The 20817-nt window shown below is 48.6% G+C and overlaps 2 protein-coding genes and 1 long non-coding RNA gene across 3 annotated transcripts in view; 2 read left to right on the top strand and 1 right to left on the bottom strand.

Annotated features, from left to right (window-relative positions):
* The window catches only part of LOC113607087 (uncharacterized), a 32567-nt gene that overhangs the window by 6859 nt on the left and 4891 nt on the right, over positions 1-20817 (bottom strand). Inside the window, exon 4 of the long non-coding RNA XR_003427802.1 lies at positions 5390-5493. This is a non-coding gene — a long non-coding RNA (uncharacterized LOC113607087). The remainder of the gene's footprint in view (positions 1-5389; positions 5494-20817) is intronic.
* On the top strand, positions 384-3584 carry UPK2 (uroplakin 2). The gene is made up of 5 exons (XM_027082119.1): positions 384-1263; positions 1718-1852; positions 2040-2178; positions 2438-2508; positions 2912-3584. Exons 1-5 carry the CDS (start codon positions 1188-1190, stop codon positions 3046-3048), a joined length of 558 nt encoding a protein of 185 aa, XP_026937920.1. The 5' UTR covers positions 384-1187; the 3' UTR covers positions 3049-3584.
* On the top strand, positions 8140-17351 carry FOXR1 (forkhead box R1). The gene is made up of 5 exons (XM_027082120.1): positions 8140-8215; positions 14758-14832; positions 14934-15181; positions 15423-15649; positions 16501-17351. The coding sequence occupies exons 1-5, from the start codon at positions 8155-8157 to the stop codon at positions 16760-16762; spliced, it is 873 nt and encodes a 290-aa protein (XP_026937921.1). The 5' UTR covers positions 8140-8154; the 3' UTR covers positions 16763-17351.

Here is a 20817-nt window from a genome sequence, read left to right as displayed (position 1 = left end):
CATGTGGGATCCTCCCGGACCGGGGCACGAACCCACGTCCCCTGCATCAGCAGGCGGACTCTCAACCACTGCGCCACCAGGGAAGCCCCTATTTATTTATTTTTAATTTATTTATTTTATTTATTTTTGGCTGCATTGGGTCTTCGTTGCTGTGTGGGGGCTTTCTCTAGTGGCGGTGAGCAGGGTCTAGTCTTTGTTGTGGTGTGTGGGCTTCTCAGTGCGGTGGCTTCTCTTGTTGCAGAGCACGGGCTCTAGGCATGCGGGCTTCAGTAGTTGTGGCTCGCGGGCTCAGTAGTTGTGGCGCACGGGCCTAGTTGCTCCGCGGCATGTGGGATCTTCCCGGACCGGGGCTCGAACCCGTGTCCCCTGCATTGGCAGGCGGATTCTTAACCACTGCGCCGCCAGGGAAACCCCTCTCTCTCTTCTTTACTCTCAAACAGTTCACAAAGGTTGCTGACCAAGGCTGACTGTGCCCACCCCCACCCCCACTGGGTGGGTCAGTGCCCACCTCTCCAAACACTGGAAGTCCTCCCCGGCATCCTTGGTCCCACTCTCCAGAAGAATGGGAAGCCCTGTGCGCTCCCGGGCACCCACACCCCTCTGCCTCTCGCAGAGCTCAGGGCCTGGGCCTCAGTGGATGCCAAGAACTGGAACACCTGGCTCTGCTGCCCCCACCCCCTACTACCTGTTTCTCTCAGCTTCTCTCCCATTCCTACTCAACCAAGGCCCTTTCAGGAGCCCCTCAGGGTTATTCTCCTCTCCCTGCACACCAGGGCAAACTCAGAACTTGTCGTCCTCCTAGGAAGAGCCCCGCACCACCTGAGGGGAACGGTCCTCTACAGGCTGGGCTCCAGATGCACGTGAGGCAGGGACACTCACGCCCTTACACGTGGGTGCCCCAGAAGAAGGGGTTTTCCTCCCCCCACCTTAGTTACCCTGCCCCTCTGCAGGTGACTAAACCACCAAGATCCAGCCAGGGCCTCCCCCTTCTTGGCCTGAGGGTTAGCTCCCCATCCTGAAAAACCTGTCTGGGGGCCTCCCCTGAGGCTGTAGGGTCCAAGGGGCAGGTTGGACAGGATTCCCCTCTAGCCCCTCCTACCCCCAGGACAAAAATCAGAAACCCCGGGGGAGGGCCGCACTTTCCTTAGGAAGCCACAGCCTGCCAGCACCCACCACAGCTCCCAGCTATGGCATCTCCGCTGCCTGTCCGGACCTTGTCCTTGATCCTGATTCTGCTGGCTGTCCTGGCCCCCAGGGCTGCAGGTTTCTACCATCTCTGGCCGGGGTGGGGAGGGGCTCAGGGGTCTGGAGAGGAGGGACTGTGCCTTCCAGGGCTCTCAAAGAGGGCTGGTCTGGCCAGTTGGGGTTGGGGGACTGGTGATGGCAGTGACCAGGCATCAGTCACTGGGGCCCAGGGCACACTCCTGGTCCCAGATCCAGGAGGCAGGGAGGTGTGGGGAAGAGTCCAAGGCTATGGATATGGGTGGGGTTGGGCTCTGCACGCTCCTGGCACCCAGGGTCTAGCGGCTTGGTGGAGCACCTAGCTTCTGCAGCTCAAGCCTGCCACCTGGTGGTCGCACAGGCAAAAGACTCGTGTTCTGCAAACGCACTGCAGAATAGGACTCTTCATCCTTAGAGAGGACCTCCAGGGGTGGGGGGCAGATCTATTGATGAGAGGGGGATTGATCCTCACCTGTATCCCCTCCTTGCCCCCCAGCCGACTTCAACATCTCAAGTCTCTCTGGTCTGCTGTCCCCAGCGCTGACGGAAAGCCTGCTAGTTGCCCTGCCCCCCTGTCACCTCACAGGGGGCAATGCCACACTGATGGTCCGGAGAGCCAATGACAGCAAAGGTCTGCTACCCACTCCCAGGCATACCCTAGTCCCCAGAGATCCCTTCCCAGGACACCCGGCATCCCTCCTCCCACTCATCCCTTCCTATTGACCCCCTTCTTGGGCCACCCATACTCTAAATACTGCCCTTCTCCTTGGGGTCTCCAGAAACTTGACCCTGCCTCACAGCCCCAATTTCCTGCCCAGTGGTGAAATCTAGCTTCGTGATGCCTCCATGCCGCGGACGCAGGGAGCTGGTGAGCGTGGTGGACAGTGGGTCTGGCTTCACGGTCACCCGGCTCAGCGCGTACCAGATGACAAACCTAGTACCAGGAACCAAATACTAGTAAGTACCGGACCCTGGCCTGGGGCATCTGTGGGAGGGCCTACAGGAAGAGAAGCTGGGTCCTGACTTTGGTGTTGGTTGTGGGAGGTGGTCAGCATGGGGGAGAGTGAGGGCACAGCTAAAGGGGTCAAGAATGCACCTCTCCTGGGCACAACAGGAGGCATAGCTGTGAAGGGGGAGGCCTGGGCTCCCTCTTACCCTAAGTCCCAGATACTCACTGAGGATTCTCTCCTCTCTACCCCAAATCTCACCACAAAAGCATTTCCTACCTAGTGACGAAGGGGGCATCCACTGAGTCCAGTAGAGAGGTCCCAATGTCCACACTTCCTCGTAAGTAACATCTCAGGGCCCCCAAAGGCTTTCCAGGCCCCTCCCACCCCATCCCGCAGCTGCCCCTCCCTGTGCTCCCTTAGCTCCTTTGCTTACCTCTATCTTCACACTGAGCCCTTGGCATTTTAAGTGGCTGTTGACTCATCTGGCCGCACCGCTAAACTTTGTGGGTAGCGACTGTGTCTGATTAATTTCTGTATCCTCAGTGCCTGACACAGGAGATGCTTCGTAAATGTGTTTTTGATGGATGTCTGGATCCCTCCAACGAGTCGTTGGTTGGTTGGGTGAATAAATGACTGAAGGGATGGCTGGTTGGATGAATGGATGAGGGACTAGGCTGGGAGCCTTGGGAAGGATGGGGGCCGCTCCTGACCACAACGGCCTCCCTCCTCTCTTCTGACAGGAAGGAAGGCAGAATCTATTGGGCTGGGAATGGCCCGGACGGGGGGCATGGTGGTCATCACGGTGCTGCTCTCTGTAGCCATGTTCCTGCTGGTTCTGGGCTTCATCATCGCCCTGGCACTGGGTGCCCAAAAGTGAGGAGGACAGCACCAGGCAGCAGGCTCCTCCAGGAAGTCCAAGGCACCGTCCATTCCCCCAGCTCAGGGCCCTGCTTTTGCTCCTGTCTCCTCTGCTGAAAAGACTGCCTGCTCCCAGGCCACAGGTGTCAGGCTCTGGCTCCTCTGGTGCCATCGACTCCCCTCCCTGCCCCCTCTCCACTGCAGCTCTTTCCTCCCTCTGTCCCCCTCCTTGTCCCCTAAGGCCTCACCTTGGCCCAACACTCCCTATTATTCCCCTCATCCCACTCGTGTCAGAATTGGTTTTCCTCCCATTTCACCTCTTTAACCAATCCCTACCCCTGACAGACAGGAATTTTTCCTTCCCTCAGTGAAATTAGTTCCTACAATAAAACCTGATGCCATGTTGCTGTGTGTGTTTCTCTTCAACGCGCTCCACTTTGGGGTGAACCTACAGAATCTGTGTCCAGGCTGCAGCTGCTCCCAGTCCTCTCTCTGCCCTGGAACCCCAAAGCTGCTTTTCCCAGGAGGCAGGAAGGGGTGGATGGGATAAGAATCCAAGAGTCAGGGACTTCCCTGGTGGTGCAGTGGTTAAGAATCTTCCTGCCAATGCAGGGGACACGGGTTTGAGCCCTGGTCCGGGAGGATCCCACATGCCGCGGAGCCACTAGGCCTGTGAGCCACAACTACTGGGCCCGCGAGCCACAACTACTGAGCCCGCGAGCCACAACTACTGATGCCCGTGTGCCTAGAGCCCGTGCTCCACAACGAGAGAAGCCACTGCAATGAGAAGCCCGCGCACCACAATGAAGAGTAGCTCCCACTCGACACAACTAGAGAAAGCCCGTGAGCAGCAACGAAGACCCAACACAGCCATAAATAAATAAACTAATTAAAAATAAAAAAGAATCCAAGAGTCAGGGTTCTCAGACTCATACCTGGGCTGTGGGTTTTGCACCTTCCAGAGCAGGCCACCCAAGCAGGGGCCTGGGGTGGGGGTGAGGCCGAGGCTGGTGCATCACGTGGGGCCCTGAGGGCCTTTGTGGGGACCAGCAGAGCAAGGGGAAGCGCTGGGGGAAAGAGAGGCTCTGACAAGGAAAAGACAGAGGGCCACTAGAGTGAGACCCAAGGACAGGGTGCTGGGGGCAAGGGGAGTGGAAAATAGACGAAAGAGTCTCTAGGAGGAGAGAGCAGAGGTGGAAGAACCCTGCCGGAGGGGGCAAGAGTGGTACTGCGGGGTAACGGAGGGAAAAGACGGGGAGGGCTCATCCTCATTCATTTGTGTCCTCGCCAATATATATTCCTTCTAAGGATCTTTCCCTTGCTCTTAGGGTAAAGACCAAAATCTTTGAGGTGACCTTCAAAGACAGCCCTGGGTCTCTCCCCTAACTGCCCCTCTGGCTCTCACCGTGTGCCTTCTAATGTCCTGTGTTTCCTCTTGCCTCAGCACCTTTGCACAGACTATTCCTTAAGCCCAGGCTGCTCTGAAGACTGCCCCCACGCCCACTCCATTCTATTTGCATAGTTAAGCCAGCTTCCCCAGGGAAGCCTTCTCTGACCTCCACCCCCCATTAGGTTGGGTTCTCCTATCCCATCTTTCATAGCATTACTATGTTTATTATTATGTTTATGTGGTTATTCACTTGTCTCCCCACCAGACTTTATGTTCCCTGGGAGTTGTCGCTTTGCTCCCAAGGGCCTATAGTACCTTTGCGGTGCCTGGGACACAGTGGATACTCAATAAATATTGTTGAATAAGGGAACGAAAGAATGAATTAACAAGCCCCTGAAGAGAAGGCGGGGGCTAGGAAAGTGCCAAAAATTCTGCAAAAACAATAAAAAATGACACAGAGTTAGAAGATGCTGGAACAATGGTCTAATGATCCCTTTCTAGAGTAATCCAGGAGCCCGGGAGAGGGAGGCAATGGAAGAGAAGAACAACAGTATCTATTAATTCCACAAACACTAACTTAGCTTTTTTTTTTTTTTTTTTTTGCTGTATGTGGGCCTCTCACTGCTGTGGCCTCTCCCGTTGCGGAGCACAGGCTCCGGACGCGCAGGCTCAACGGCCATGGCTCACGGGCCCAGCCGCTCTGCGGCATGTGGGATCTTCCCGGACCGGGGCACGAACCCGCGTCCCCTGCATCGGCAGGCGGACTCTCAACCACTGCGCCACCAAGGAAGCCCGATACACTAATTTTAAAAGGGCTATGGGGGTGGGGGTGTGATGAACTGGGAGATTGGGATTGACATATATACACTAATATGTATAAAATAGATAACTAATAAGAACCTGCCATACAAAAAATAAATAAATAAAATAAAATTCAACAACAACCAAAAAAGGGCTATAGGGGACTTACTTCCCTGGCACTCCAGTGGTTAAGACTCTGTGCTCCCAACGCAGGCGGCATAGGTTCGATCCCTGGTTGGGGAATTAAGATACCGCATGCCACACAGTAATAGCCTAAAAAATAAATAAAAGGAAAACTAAATAAAAATAAAAAATAAATTAAAAGGGCTACAAAAGAGTGGATGCATTACAATAACATTTTTTATAAGACAAAAATGAAACACTCATAAGGAAAAAGATTGGAATAATATACATCAGAATGTAATTAATTATTATCTCTGGTTGATAACAAGAATGATTTTTATTTTACTGTTTTTTCTTTGTGCTTTCTATACTTCCAAGTTTTATGTATCAAACACGTATTATTTTTATCATTAGGTAAATTGTCATAAAAGTTATTGTTATTATTGATATTAAAGGTAGAGTCCCACTAAGTTTTTTAAAAGAAAGCTGTTGTTTTCACCATAGTTAAAACAATATTTATTGAGGGTCTCCTATGCACCAGGTACTACTCTCAAAATTTCTGGTTGGGACTTTCCTGGTGGCTTGGTGGGTAAGAATCCACCTGCCAGTGCAGCGGACACAGATTCGAGCCTTGGTCCAGGAAGATCCCACATGCCACAGAGCAACTAAGCCCGTGTGCTGCAACTACTGAAGCCCGCACGCCTAGAGCCTGTGCTCCGCAACAAGAGAAGCCACTGCAATGAGAAGCCCGCGCACCACAACGAAGAGTAGCCCCCGCTCGCCACAACTAGAGAAAGCCCATGTGCAGAAACAAAGACCCAACGAAGCCAAAGATAAATAAATAAATTATTTTTTAAAAAATCTGGTCTAGTAGACAAGCAACAGGCAACACAGTATAGGGTGGATGAGCTCTGATGGGAAAACCCAGTATGCACAAAGGAACCAGAGGGGGCTGCCCCACCCTCTGGCCAAATCTGAACAATTTAAGAATTAAAACAAATAATTACAGTACTGAATTATGATCCACTCTGTAAAATAAGAATCAATCCTTTGAAAAAAAAAAAAAGAATCAATCCTTTGAGTCCATACTGATAACAAATCAACAAAATGAGATAAGGAAAAGCTCTTCTTTACAATAGAATGTCAACTAAATAAATGGAGATGGAATGATTGATTTAGAAAAATCAGGGAATTCCCTGGTGGTCCAGTGGTTAGGACTCAGTGCTTTCGTTATGGTGGCCCCGGGTTCAATCCCTGGTTGGGGAACTAAGACCCCACAGTCAAAAAAAATAAAAAAAATAAAAATCCTCATTTCAAGTCCATGATAGTAATGATTGATTTAGGCAAGAATCGTAAATAGACACTAGAATCTGTGGGTCCAAACTTGATGAGAAACAGGATTTTAGATCACTTTAAAGTATCTCCCCACAAATTGCTTACTAATTACAAAAGAAAAAAAAGGTAACTTCACAGTTGAGAAACATGATGGATACCACAAATAATGAGTCAAACTGACATCATGGGCCTCTTGATGTGATGTACTAAGAAGGAAACAACATCACTTCTCTGGTATTGTTGCCAAAAACACATAATCTAATTATGGGGAAATTAGGGACATTCTACAAAATAAATGGCCTGTACTCTTCAAAAATGTAAATGTTATGAAAGATTTAAAAGTCTGGTGGGAGGGTGGTGGGATGAATTGGGAGATTGGAATTGACATGTATACTCTAATATGTATAAAATAGATAACTAATAAGAACCTGCTGTACAAAAACTAAATAAATAAAATTCAAAAAAAAAATTAAAAATAAAGAAATAAATAAAAGTCTGAGAAACTGCTCCAGATTAGAGACTAAAGAGACATAAATATTAAATGCCCTGCATGATCCTGAATTGGATTCTAGACCAGAAAACAAATTAAATAAAGGACACTATTGGGACAATTGGTGAAATCTGAATAGAATGTGTATATTAAACATAGTATTGAATCATTGTTAAATTTTGATGATTTTCTTGTTTCTGATTATGTAAACCAATATGTTTTTAGGAAATACACACTGAAGTATTTGTGGGTAAAGGGACATGACGTCTGCAAATTACTCTCAAACAGTTCAGAAAAAATAATGTATGTCTTACATACATGGAGACAAAAGCAAAAATGTGATGAAATGTTAGTAATTGGTGAGTTACAGGATTTAGGTGTACTGGATTTTTTTATAGTATTCTTGGGACTTTTCTGTAAATTTGAAATTATGAAAAACAAAGTTTAAATATCACCATTCAAAAAAATAAAATTATAAAAAAAATCACCATTTAATCCTATCTCCACCATGTACTTACAGATGTAACCTTGGATAAACCATGAAATCTTCCACACTTCTAGAAAGTAGCTATTAATACCACCACGGGATCATTCTTCAATGGTAGACTGATTTACTAAATAAAAGAGCTTGGTGCAAATGTAGAGGGGAAAGAGGGGCTGGGGTACCTCCCTTCTGGACCCCCAAGGTTCCCAAATGAAAGCGGCGTGGGCGGGGGGCTTGCAGAAAGACGTGGCAAGAAGCACTCCGTGGAGGCTCGAGAGCAAGGGTGTCAGCTGGACTGGGCACACCTGAGCGGGCTCCGACCCAAGTCAATCAGAGCGCGGGTATTTGAGGAAGTGCTTCCCAGGCCTCAGCCTCAGTCTCTCCAGACTCTCCCACCCTGTGCCGGCTCTCCCTCCTCTAGCTAATCGTGGAGCTGAAGCTCCAGCACCTAGACTTCTGGGCCAGCCTCCATGGCCAGGTCCCGGGATTGCTGGACTGGGACATGGGGAACGAGTGCTTTCTGGCCTTCACCACTACGCACCTGCCCTTAGCGGAACAAAACCGTGAGTGTCCGAGAGGGGGGTCGTGGGGGATGGGCGCGCCGCGGAGGGTCGGAGGCTCGTGGGCGCGCCGGGCCGGAAGCTCCCCGGCCTTTGACTTGCTCGCCACTCGCCCCCGCGAGCCCCGTGACTATGTCGCGTTCGGGGCCCCGTGCCCCCTTTGTTGAGCTCTGGAGCTCCCACCCCGCCCCAACTTTTTCCGGGCAATGGAGTCCCCGCCTCGATGGAAAGCCCAGGGAGGGCAGGGGTCCTGCCTGAACACGGCCTTTCAATCCTACCCCACCCGCCCCGGCTAAATCCCAGAACTTTCTAGGCCTCTTCTCGGCCTTTTCTCCGTGGCGCCTACGCCATCGGGGCACACTACCCTTTCGTTCATCTTTCTCTTAAAATCTTTTTAAAATCGGTTTTGTTCGTGGCTGTATACCACCTCTTAATACATTGTCTGACACCTAGAGGTGCTCAATATTTGCTGAATGGATAGTTGACCGTTGTCTTTTAAAAACTTTTTTTGTTTGGTCCTCAAGTGTTGAGATTTGAGGTAATCACCTCCTACATTCATGGTACATGATTGCCATCTGTTTGGGCAAAGTACTTGGATTAACTCATTCAATCCCCACCCACTTTTGTCACCTCCCACACTCCCATGTATCAACCCTAATCCATTTAATGTCTTTAGATAGGTGTATCTTTGAAAACTGTTTAGCATTATTTTGCTTTTATAGGTGACCTTAATTTACATAAACTCATTGCTTTTTTTTCCCTCATTCAAATTGTTTTTGAGAGTTATTTCAGTTGCTAAATGCAAATCTGGTTCATCATTTTTTTTTGTTTTTTGCGGTACGCGGGCCTCTCACTGTTGTGGCCTCTCCCGCTGCGGAGCACAGGCTCCGGTCGCGCAGGCTCAGCGGCCATGGCTCACGGGCCCAGCCGCTCCGCGGCATGTGGGGTCTTCCCGGACCGGGGCACGAACCCGTGTCCCCTGCATCGGCAGGCAGACTCCCAACCACTGCGCCACCAGGGAAGCCCTGATTCATCATTTCTGATTGCTGTGTGGTAATCTATCATCTGCATACATTACTTTTTGCATTTTAATTCTCCTTACTGATGGAGACAAAACTCCATTGGAACTCTTTGCAACCATAAGTAATGCTGACAAACATTCTTGTATCTTCACTGATTCAAGAACTATTTATTGAGCACCTCCAATTTGCCAGGCACTGTTCTGGACACTCATGTGATACATCATGAACAAAACAGACAAGTCTTCATGGAGCTGACATTCTACTGGGGCCACACAGGCAATCCACATCAAAATAAATAAATAAACAAACAAACAAATAAATAAATGGTATGTTATAAGGTGATAACTGAGATGGGGGAAAAAAGGACATGGTAAGAGGGCTCAGGAATGGGGGCTGGGAGGTGGTGGCAGCTACAGTTTTAAATAGGGTTGGTCTTCATTGGGAACATTGTATATGAGGGTTGGTCTTCATCGGGAACATATGAGAAGAGCAGAGTTGAAGGAGGTGAGATAGTGAGCCGGAGGATACTTAGAGGAAAAGTTTCCCAGGCAGAAAAAATAGCCAGTGTAGAAACCCTCAGGAATATGTCTGGAGGAACCGGTAAAGAGGCCAGTGAGGCTGGATCAAAGTAAATGAAGAGGAGAGTTCAGAGGGTGTGGGTCGTGGAGCGGAGATCAGGAAGAGCCGTCTTCCCCTTTGAGGGCGTTAGGGTTGATTCCAAGTAAGATGCAGCATGGTTGAAAGGTTTGGAACAGAGGAGTGACATGATCGCCAGCTTAGTGAGTGACCTGTGCTATTGCATAGTGTGCCTATACTTGGTTTAACGTCCTGCTATCACTGTCTTAAGATTTTTAATAATTTTTGAACAAGGAGGCCCACATTTTCCTTTTGCACTGGGCCCTGCAAATTATGTAGCTGATCCTGAATGATCTATAGTCTGAAAAGATCACTGTGGCTGCTGGGTTGAGGGTACACTGTAAATGTAGAGCGACTGGGAAGCCAGGAGACTAGTTAGGAGGCTACTGTAGTAATCCAGACAAGAGCTGATGGCAGACTGCACCACCAGGGTGGTGGCAGAGGATGTGGTGAGAAGGTAGAACCAGGTGGATTCGCTTGATGGATTGGATGTGTGGTGTAAAAAAGAGAGATTAGAGGATGACTCCTCCAGAGTTTTTGGCTGGTCAAGTGCAAGGGTGGAGTTTTCTTGTAGTGAGATGGGGTAAGCTCCTGATAGGATATTTAGGGAGGAAAATCAGGAGTTCTGTTCTGAACATGCTGAGTTTGAGATATTTTTTAGATATCCAAGCAGAAATGTTGAGTAAGCTGGTGGATATATAAGTCTGCAATTCTGGAGAGAGGTATGCAGATATAAATTTTGAGAGTCTTTGGTACATGCCTGGCATTTAAGGGGTGAGAATAGAGAAGAACCAAGGATGAGCCCTGGGGGGCATTCCATTCTAAAGAGATTGGAGAGGAGATAAACCAAAAAAAAAACTGAGGAAATGACCATTAAGAATCAAAACTGGTATTGTGGTTTCCTGGAAACCAAGTGAAGAAAGTGTTTCAAAGAAGGAGTGGTCACAGGACAGGAACACCGCTGTGAGAGATCAGGTCAGAGGTGGGCTGACTATTGGATTTAGCAAAGCAGAGCCTTGATTATATGGTTTTGGTGGAGTGCAGCCTTGATCATAGTGGTTTTGGTGGAGTGGTGGAGAAGAAAGACTGATTGGCAAGGGTTTAAGTGTGGAAGGGAGAGGAAGTGGAGACAAAGTATAGGCAATTCTTTCGAGGAGTTCTTCCTCAAAGGAAAGCAAAAATATGGAGTAGTGGCCTGGCACAGAAAGTGGGGACAAAAGGAGTTCTTGTTTTTAACAAGATGAGAGAATTAACAGCATATTTGAATGATGATAATGGTCCAGAGACAGAAATTTATAACAGAAAAGAGAGGAGACAGGAATTCCCTGGCCGTCCAATGATTAGGACTTGGCGCTTTCACTGCTCCCTGGTTAGGAAACTAAGATCCCACAAGCCTCCCGAGGCCAAAATAAATTTCAAACACTGTCCTTGAAGGGCCACCTGTGTCAGAGAGAGCAGGGGAGGGAGATGGACAGGGGCACTATCCTTTGATCCCACTGAGATCACCCATCTGTTGATCCCATCACCCTTCCCCTGCTCTCAAAGAGCAGAGTTAGAGGGGATGTCCTCTCTGTAACTAACCTGGAATCCCCCAAACAGGCTCACTCTCTTGCATACACCGTTGACTCCTTTGGCTCTCTATGGCTTTGGAACACTTCCTTGGCCAAACCACACCCTGATTAAATCCAACCAAACAAGTGCTCCAAAGCCATAGATCAATGGATTGGGGTTATCAGTTGGTATCAAAAGAGATGGCTGGAAAGAGGAGGTGGTGCATTTTTACATGGTGCAAAAATGAGGTTATGGAGAGGTTGCAGTTATTGGTTTAGGTTATGACAGTGAGGACTGTCTACATTAGGATGGAAGGCAGAATTCTGGGAGGAGAGGAGTTCAAGAAACTAGAGCCCAGGTTATTAGGATAATCATCTATGTATCTATTGAAATAGCCAAGATTTAAGGCAGGAGTAGCACTAGCGACAGTGAGCCAGGAACTAAATTCCTCTAAATGAGGGGGAGTGGCCGAGAATTTGGTAGATGATGGTAGCAATGAAAATTAGTATATAAATTCTTCTATTAAGTTGAATAGACACACCCAGGATTAGACAGTAAATTGTAGTGCTGCCTGATTATTCTTCACCAGCACCAGTTGCTATTCAGATGTAATAAAGGATCCTATTTCACTGCATCTTTGCCAACACTTGGTATTACCTCTTTTTGTAATTCTTGTCAGTTTGATGTAAAGTATTATATCATTCTTTTATTGTGTTCCTATTACTAGTAAGGCTCAGCATTTTCAGGTAGCCCCTCCTTCTGAATACTGATTGGTATCTTACCCATGTATAGATTTGTCTTAGCCTTTTATTTTTTGATTTGTAGGAGCTGTCTATCAGAGAATTGAGAGTTCTGGAAATGATTTTTTTTCTGGTTTATTGTCTATTGATTTTTTTTTCCCTTGTGAGTTTTACTGTGCAGAACCTTTCAATCTTTTTTTTTTTTTTGTGGTACGCGGGCCCCTCACTGTTGTGGCCTCTCCCGTTGCGGAGCACAGGCTCTGGATGCGCAGGCTCAGCGGCCATGGCTCACGGGCCCAGCCGCTCCGCGGCATGTGGGATCCTCCCGGACCGGGGCACAAACCCGTGTCCCCTGCATCGGCAGGCAGACTCTCAACCACCGCGCCACCAGGGAAGCTCACCTTTCAATCTTTATGTGTTATAATATCTGCATTAAATGTATAGGTTAATTTGAGGATAATTGGCATCTTTATAATATGTATTATATGTCTTTGTTTATTGAAGTTTTTTAGGTCCTTAAGTAGTAGGTACATCTTTTTCACATAAAGGTCCATTCTTTGATGAGTTAACCCCTAGATACATTATAACTTTGGTTGCTATTGTGAACAGCACCTTTCTGAAAAAAAAAATTATTTTCCAGTTTCTTAATGCTGGTATAGAAGAACAGTGGTGATTAGTATGTTGGTCTTATATCCAGCAAACTTGCTGGACTCTTATTGGTTCTAATAATTTATATATCGATTTTGTATGGTTTTCTGTTAATCTATGTTTTTTTCTGTAAATAATTATAGTTTTGCCTTTTTCTTTCTTATATCTCTTACTACTTTTTCCTTTTTAGAATACTGTGTTGAACATTAACGATGTAATGGGCATCCTTTCTAATTACTGAGCTCTCTAATAAGTATATCATCATTTTCCAGACAAAAACCTAGATTCATCTGTAATATGATGACACTCATGGGGACAATGATAGTTCCCCCTAACTGGACCAGAAGCCAGCTTCATGTCGAGCAGCTAGCTCTAATATATACCTGATTCACTCTAAGCCCACCATGTATTCATTCATCCAGTTAAGTTGAGCTCCTCCCATGCGCCAGGCAGTGAAGGAGACAGACCTGGAGATAGACACTAAGCAGGTAGTTACAATAAAATGTGTGCTACGGGAGTGTTTGGACAGGTAGTCAGAGAAGGCCTGCTTCAGAGAGATGTTTAAACAGAGACCTGATGGGTGAGTAGCAATTAACTAGGCAAGCAGGAAGAGGGAAGAGTGTTTCCAGCAAAGGGAACAGCTTATGGGCAGGCAGAGGATCTAGATGTGGTCTGTTGGAGATGGGTGGAGAGCCTGGGAGGAATGACTCAACACTGATGAGGAGCCAGGGCCTTGTAGACTATCTCAGGAATTTAGATTTGGCCCAAAGGCAATGGAAAGCCATCAAAAGGTTTTACACTGAAGAGTGGCATGTTTGGATTAACATTTTGGGAAGATCACTCAAACTGCAATACGGTAAGTTAAAGAAAAGAAGATAAGCAGAACTTTTAGGTTATAGGCTTGGACTAGGATGGTAGAACTTGGTGATTGATTGGGTGTAGCTATACGGGAAAGAGGAGTCAAGAATGATTTCCACTCACGGACACAGAAAACAAACTTATGGTGATCAAAGGGGAAGTGGTGGGGGGGCGTGGGGGGGATAAATTAGGAGTTTGGGATTAACAGATACACACTACTGTACATAAAATAGATAACCAACAAGGGCCTACTGTAGAGCACAGGGAACTATGTTCAATATCTTGTAATAACCTACAATGGAAAAGAATCTGAAAAAGAATATGTGTATATATATGCTTGTGTGTGTGTGTGTGTATAAAACTGAATCACTTTGCTGTACACCTGAAACGAACACATTGTAAATCAACTATACTTCAATTAAAAAATGGAGAAAAGCTTCTCTGGTGGTGCAGTGGTTGAGAGTCCACCTGACGATGCAGGGGACGCGGGTTCGTGCCTCGGTCCGGGAAGATCCCACATGCGCGGAGCGGCTGGGCCCGTGATCCAAGGCCGCTGCGCCTGCGCGTCCGGAGCCTGTGCTCCACAACGGGAGAGGCCACAACAGTGAGAGGCCCGCGTACCGCAAAAAAAAAAAAAAAAAAAAAAAAAAGAATGATTTCCAAGTATCTAGCCTGGACAGCTGGCTAGATGGGGCCATATGCTGAAACAAGGAATGCAGGAACAAGAGCAGGAAAATGGAGTTGAGTTTTAGAAATGTTGTTCAAAATGCCTGTGGGTTATCCCATGGGCAGTTCTAGTTAAGGGCTAGCAGAGAAGTCTGGGCTAGAGATAAAGATTTGTAAGCCTTGAGTTTACAGATGGTGACTGACTAAAGTAACAGGCATTAATGAGATGGTTTAGGGGCCGTAATGTGGGGTGAGAAGAGAAGAATGCAGAGGAGAATGAAAAGGTCAGAGAGGTAAGGGGAAACCAGTAGAATATGGCATCATAACTTCCCAGGCAGGGCCCATAGCCACCTCCCAGGGAAGCTTCAAGGGGCCGAAATGAAAATCCTAGGATGTTTTGACTCTCTTCTTTTCTTTTTGCTAGTTGCCAGATATAAACTCCGAATAGTTGAGCCACCAAAACTACCTCTGGAAAAAAAACCCAACCCTGATAAAGATGGTGAGTAGATGGGAGTGAGTTCTCTGACATGGCCCTGTGGCCTGGGCGGGACACCCAAAGCCCATGACCTATGGCCCTCAATCTCCTTTTTCTCTGCACAGGTCCAGATTTCGAGCCCAACCTGTGGATGTGGGTAGACCCCAACATCGTGTTCCCCCCTGGAAAGCTGGAGGTCCGAGAACCCAGTAAGGAGAAGAATCTGACAAGCATAGTCCCTTCCCCTCAGCCACCCCCAAAAGAAGAGGACTTTGCCAAATGCCCACAGGCCACAGTGGTGGAGTCACCATCACTTTCTGGAGACCAGTATCCCCCTCGGAAGCGGTTTGCCTCTTCCAACAGCAACTGGGAGGTAGGGATTTCTGGGCTGTGGGATGGACTTGGGATGTAGGCAGGGTGGGCACAGGGATGATGCAGCAGAGAGTTCTGTTTTCTTAGGGTTAACGAAGGGTTAATGGGTTCAGAAATTAGCTGTGCCCCTGGGTTGGGGAGAAGCCCAGATGGTGGCCCTAGACCACCACCCCTTCCTGCCACTGCACCCCTGGAGTAGAGGCTGTGGAGTCAGGACCAGTTCCTACTCTGTACTCCTCTAGCTCACAGAAGAGAAGGAAGCTGAGGACCAGGATGACAGCTCCTCTGTGGCTCTCCAGTCCCCTCACAAAAGGGCCCCCCTCCAGAGTCGGAGGCTTCGGCAAGCCAACAGCCAGGAGGGGGGCCTGTGGTCCCGGCCCCCTCTCAATTACTTCCACCTAATTGCACTGGCATTAAGAAACAGTTCCCCCTGTGGCCTCAACGTGCAACAGATCTACAGTTTCACTCGGTATGTGCCGGGGGCCCTGTGAGGAGGGCGAAGGGAGGGGGCAGGGCCCTGCTCTGATACCTTCCAGGCCCTGGGCTGCTGCTTCAGTTCCCCCATCTGGGTCTGAGAGGATGCTTCTCCTTTCCCAGGCACTGGTTCTGGGTTGCCCCCGACTGTGTGTCCACACCTAACATAGACAGAAAGATAGTCACCCCACCCCCTTTCACATCTAAGAAACTCCACCCTTTTTATACCTTAGTTCCTTAACATATAAAATCACCCAGGTCATAAATTCTCCCATCTTCCCTCTCAAGAACACCCAGTATAAAATCTGGTTTCCCCAACAGTTTCTCACATGCCTTCCCTTTGGACTGAACTGCCTGGCACAGCCTGTTCCCCAAGGACCTGGGGAAGCCGGGCTGAGAAGGGATTTACGTTGAGCTTTGAGAGTCGGGTACCCATGAGTATGATGAGTTTCTCGGACCTTTTCCCTCTGTTATCAGAAGAGTCGCAGAGTATTAATCCTCAAGAGGCGTCCTCCTTGACCAGGATTCCTCTGACAGGAGCTTGTTGGCCTGATTTCTGCTCTGTTCCTGTTGCAAGTCAAACTCCTGAGCCCTCGGAGGGAGGGAGGAAAGCGAGCCAGGGAGTGGGGGCAGTGAACTGGGTCTTTAAGGTGAGGCTCTGCACAAGCACTGCGCCAGGTGGAGGTCTGACACATGCTTAGTCGGCAGGGTGCGTCGTGGGCCAGCTTGCCCTTCTCCGGCGTGAGAGAAGGGCTGAGGCTCCTGGCCCCCGGGGAGAACATTCTCCAGGGTAAGGCATCTCCCAGAGAGACCACACCTCTCCTTACTATTCCTCCCTGTCTGCAGACAGCATTTCCCCTTTTTCCGGACGGCTCCTGAAGGCTGGAAGAATACCGTGCGTCACAATCTCTGTTTCCGAGACAGCTTTGAGAAAGTGCCGGTCAGCATGCAGGGTGGCGTCAGCACACGGCCCCGATCCTGCCTCTGGAAGCTGACCGATGAGGGACACCGCCGCTTTGCAGAGGAGGCCCGCGCCTTGGCCTCCACTAAGCTGGAAACTATCCAACAGTGTATGAGCCAGCCAGGTGTGAGGCCTCGTCACACATGACCCAAGACCGAGCGTGCAGGGAAGGAGCCAGGGTCCCATGGGGGGGCAGGGCATGGGGAGGGGGTGGCACCTTCTGTAGGAAGGGGAGAGAACAGCAGTGCTCTGAGACCCTGGGGTGGTACCTGCCTCAGGGGTCCCCCCACGCACAAGCACGGAACCTGAGGCGCTGGGAGCTGATGGAGAAACAGCTAAGGTGTAGCTGGCCCTACTCACAGCCCCGCAGCCTGGGGAAATGGTAACCACACAATGTGAGAAGCATGGTATAAAAGGTTCTCTGCAAAGGGGGCTTTTTCTTTTCCTGGAGACCAGGTGGCATTTGGGCCTTGAGAGAGGAAAAGTAGATCATTTGCCGTGAGAGAGCTTTCCAGGCTTAGGGAACAGCGTCTGCAAACGGCAGATAGATCCCTTTGACTTCTTTCCTTACAGGTGTGATGCCCTCCCTCTTCGACCTTTAGTTCCACAAACCATCCGTCAGCCCATGCCTTATTAAAGTTATCTGCAGCATCCTGGTGTGTCTGCGGTCCGAGGGTGGGGCAGGAGTGGGGGCGGAGGCGGGCTCTGAGGTTGGAAATGGGATGCCCTCAGAGCTGATGGGTGGGGCAGTTGCCTGGTGCACAGCAAAGGGAGCCCATGCTCTTCTTTCGTCAAAGGAACAAAACACTCAACCCTCTTTAGGTCCCATTTTTCTTGGGAGATGCTAGCATAAAGCAGCCAGGCCCACAAAAGGCCCCCCCAAATCACCACCCACTCAAACGAGTGGATGTAATCAGCTGGGGACAAAGAGGAGAGGCCTAGGGAAGCACATCATCTATGGAACAGTTGAAGGAAAGACCTTTGGAGGAGGCCATGAAGGAGCAGTGAGGAAGGTGAAAGGAAAGAATTTCTTGAGAAAAGGAGTAGCCAGGCTTAAGTCTCATTTCCCTCATTTAAGCATTGGGGGTGAGGGGTGGGAACTCAGAGCTGAGAGGCTTCGATACTTCCGGTTTCAGTAGAAACCAGAGCACTTGTCCTTAGAGGCTGCAGATCACAGCTGGGCTGCTGTGGCTTCCCTGGTTGCAGGAGACCGTGTCCAGGGCAAGGCCAGCTGCCAGCCTCAAACCTGAGAGATAGGGAGAAGCCAGGGGGACAGGTAAGGAAGGAACGAGATTCAGAGCTGTGTCGGGATGCCACGGCCATTTCCACAGCGCTTGAAGTTCCTTCCTGCTGGGTTTCCCACAGGGCTGAGATGACCCTTCTCATTCCCTCTCCTGCTCTTCCCTCACCCCACGACAGGCCTGTACAGAAACATGGCTCCAGCCTCAGACACTGTCCCAGGGGACTGGGCATCTCTACTCCCCAGAGGTAGCAGTGGGTGGTGTGTGAGTCTCAAGAAGGGCACTGGCTCTCAGCTCTGATGTAGCTGCTGGCTGCTCCTGCATCCTCGTTCTAGGAGAGCCTGCCTCAGGCAGCCACTTGCTCTTCAAGCTTGAGTGTCTTGATCAGGAAAATGAGTTAATGATGGCTCTTTCTTTTTTAAATTTTTATTTATTTTTATTGTTTTTGGACACACAGCATGGCATGTGGGATCTTAGTTCCCCTACCAGGGATTGAACCCGCGCCCTCTGCGGTGGAAGCGTGGAGTCTTAACCACTGGACTGCCAGGGAAGTCCCTGATGGCTCTTTCTTAGTACTGTACCAGCATGGAGATGGGGGGGGATGGAGTAGAGTGCTTCATACCAAACCTGGCTCCCAGTTCTAAATAAATGGTAGCTGTGTCTTTGCTTCTTGTGATGTCTAGTTAGGACCCGCCTCCTTCCTCCAGGATGCTGGGGGACTAGTAATGGCCTGGACTTACTTTCAGCACTTGGCAACTCTCAGTGGGAGCCGGGATCTTGCTCCATCTCTGACTCTCCGCTCTGCTCCCACTCAGCAGATGACCTGTCATCTCTCACTGTATCTTCTTTAGCACAGTTTTCTTAACATTTCTAAACTTGTTTCTTTTACATGCAAATTGGGGATAATAAAAGTACACACAGATTTGATTTGGGAACTAAATAGGACAATGGAAAGTGGGTAGTCCTGTGTCTGGCATATTAACATTGAGTGCTTACAATTGGACCAGACATCATTCTAAGTGCATTTGCAGGTTTAATCCATATAGAGGCCTTAAGGAGTAGGTACTGTTATTCTTCTCAGGTAGTTGAGTGTGATAGCTATTTAAGGAGTTGCCTTCATTTCTGTCCACTTATTCAGCCCTTAATCCCTTGCAGTCTATAGCACTATAAAATCAGACTGCCTCCTCCCTAGTCTCTGAAACATGGTATTCCTGAAAAGCATGGCCCATGCCCTATCTGACCAAAATCTTTACCTTTGAAGAAAGGCCCCGGTTCATCTGCTTGGTTTGCACGTTTTTGGTAACAGACATGCAGTCTCGCCCTGGTCACTTGTCCATCACCACAGCCACCTCTGCTCTACCCGCTCCAGCTTTGCATTCATTCTGGAATATGCACCCAAAGCAGCGCTAGGCCAGGGGCTCTCACTGGCCCTGTGGTTGCCGCAAGGATGTGGGGGATTGGCGGGCCCAGGAGTGTCAAGTGTCAGTGCAGGAGGCAGTGTCTCACCTTAAAGAGCTGAGCCTCATACCAAAGGCCATTGAGAATGAGCTGAGCCAAGAACCTAAACCGGTTTTACACCTAAGCAGAAAGTATTTGTTGTGTTGTTTTATTATATACTAAATTTTCCAGGAATGCAACTCTTATGTAAAGTGAAGGAAGACTGTACTTTTTTTAGTTTGGAAGTTTTCTGAGAGTTGTTTGCCATTTCGGAAAATCACTTCACTGACAGCAAAGTTGCTCTGGTATTTAACTCACCAATACCACATGCCTGTATTGGTCTGTTTGTATTTGTTGTAATCATCGGGATTCTACATGTATAAACAAATATTTAGCTATTTCAAGGTAGCCAATATACAGAAAAAAGTATTTTCAGGACTGCCCTGGTGGCACAGTGGTTAAGACTCTGTACTCGCAATGCAGGGGGCCCAGGTTTGATCCCTGGTCAGGGAACTAGATCCCACATGCATGCTACAACTAAGGAGCCAGCGAGCCACAGCTAAAACCTGGCGCAAACTAATTAACTAATAAATTAAAAAATCAGAATAGCTCTATATCCATTTTTTTAAGTATTTCAATAATCATTTGAATGACATCTCTTTAAGCTATTCACAATAAGTATCTACAAATTTTTAACTGCCTCATATTTTCAAATATAGTTTATCGGACTTCCCTGGCAGTGCAGTGGTTAAAAATCCACCTGCCAGTGCAGGGGACATGGATTTGAGCCCTGGTCTGGGAAGATCTCACATGCCATGGAGCAACTAAGCCTGTGTGCCGCAACTACTGAGCCTGTGCACTACAGCCCGTGAGCCACAACTACTGAAGCCCGCGTGCCTAAAGCCCGTGCTCCACAACAAGAGAAGCCACCTCAATGAGAAGCCCGCGCACCGCAACGAAGAGTAGCCCCCGCTCGATGCAACCACAGCCATGTGCAGCAACGAAGACCCGACACAGCCAAAAATAAATAAATTTATAAAAAAGAATATATATAGTTTATCCACTAGAATACATTTTTATACATTTCTCTCCCTTTATTTTTCTGTTGTATTACCGTTAGAGCATTATAGTTTGATTTTTTTTTTAATTGTATGTGTAGGTAGGTTATTTTATCAGTATGGTTCATTTCAGGATGGTAAAGACGGTCTTACAGAGTATTTGCTCCATTCCTAGGGTGTTAAGGCTGATGAAGTAAAAAACCACCAAACCAAGCAACGTATAAGATATAGTCTCTGGGGCTTGCCTGGTGGCGCAGTGGTTGAGAGTCCGCCTGCCGATGCAGGGGATACGGGCTCGTGCCCCGGTCCGGGAAGATCCCACATGCCGCGGAGGGGCTGGGCCCGTGAGCCATGGCCACTGAGCCTGCGCATCCGGAGCCTGTGCTCCGCAACAGGAGAGGCCACAACAGTGAGAGGCCCGTGTACCACAGAAAAAAAAAAAAAAAAAAGATATAGTCCCTGTCCC

The sequence above is a fragment of the Aethalodelphis obliquidens genome, unplaced genomic scaffold, assembly GCF_003676395.1.
Source record: "Aethalodelphis obliquidens isolate GAN/ISIS:26980383/991018 unplaced genomic scaffold, ASM367639v1 scaffold46, whole genome shotgun sequence".
In the NCBI taxonomy this organism is placed as follows: domain Eukaryota; kingdom Metazoa; phylum Chordata; class Mammalia; order Artiodactyla; family Delphinidae; genus Aethalodelphis; species Aethalodelphis obliquidens.
The sequence above is the reverse complement of the archived record's forward strand: the minus strand, read 5'-3'. Positions and strand labels throughout refer to the sequence as shown.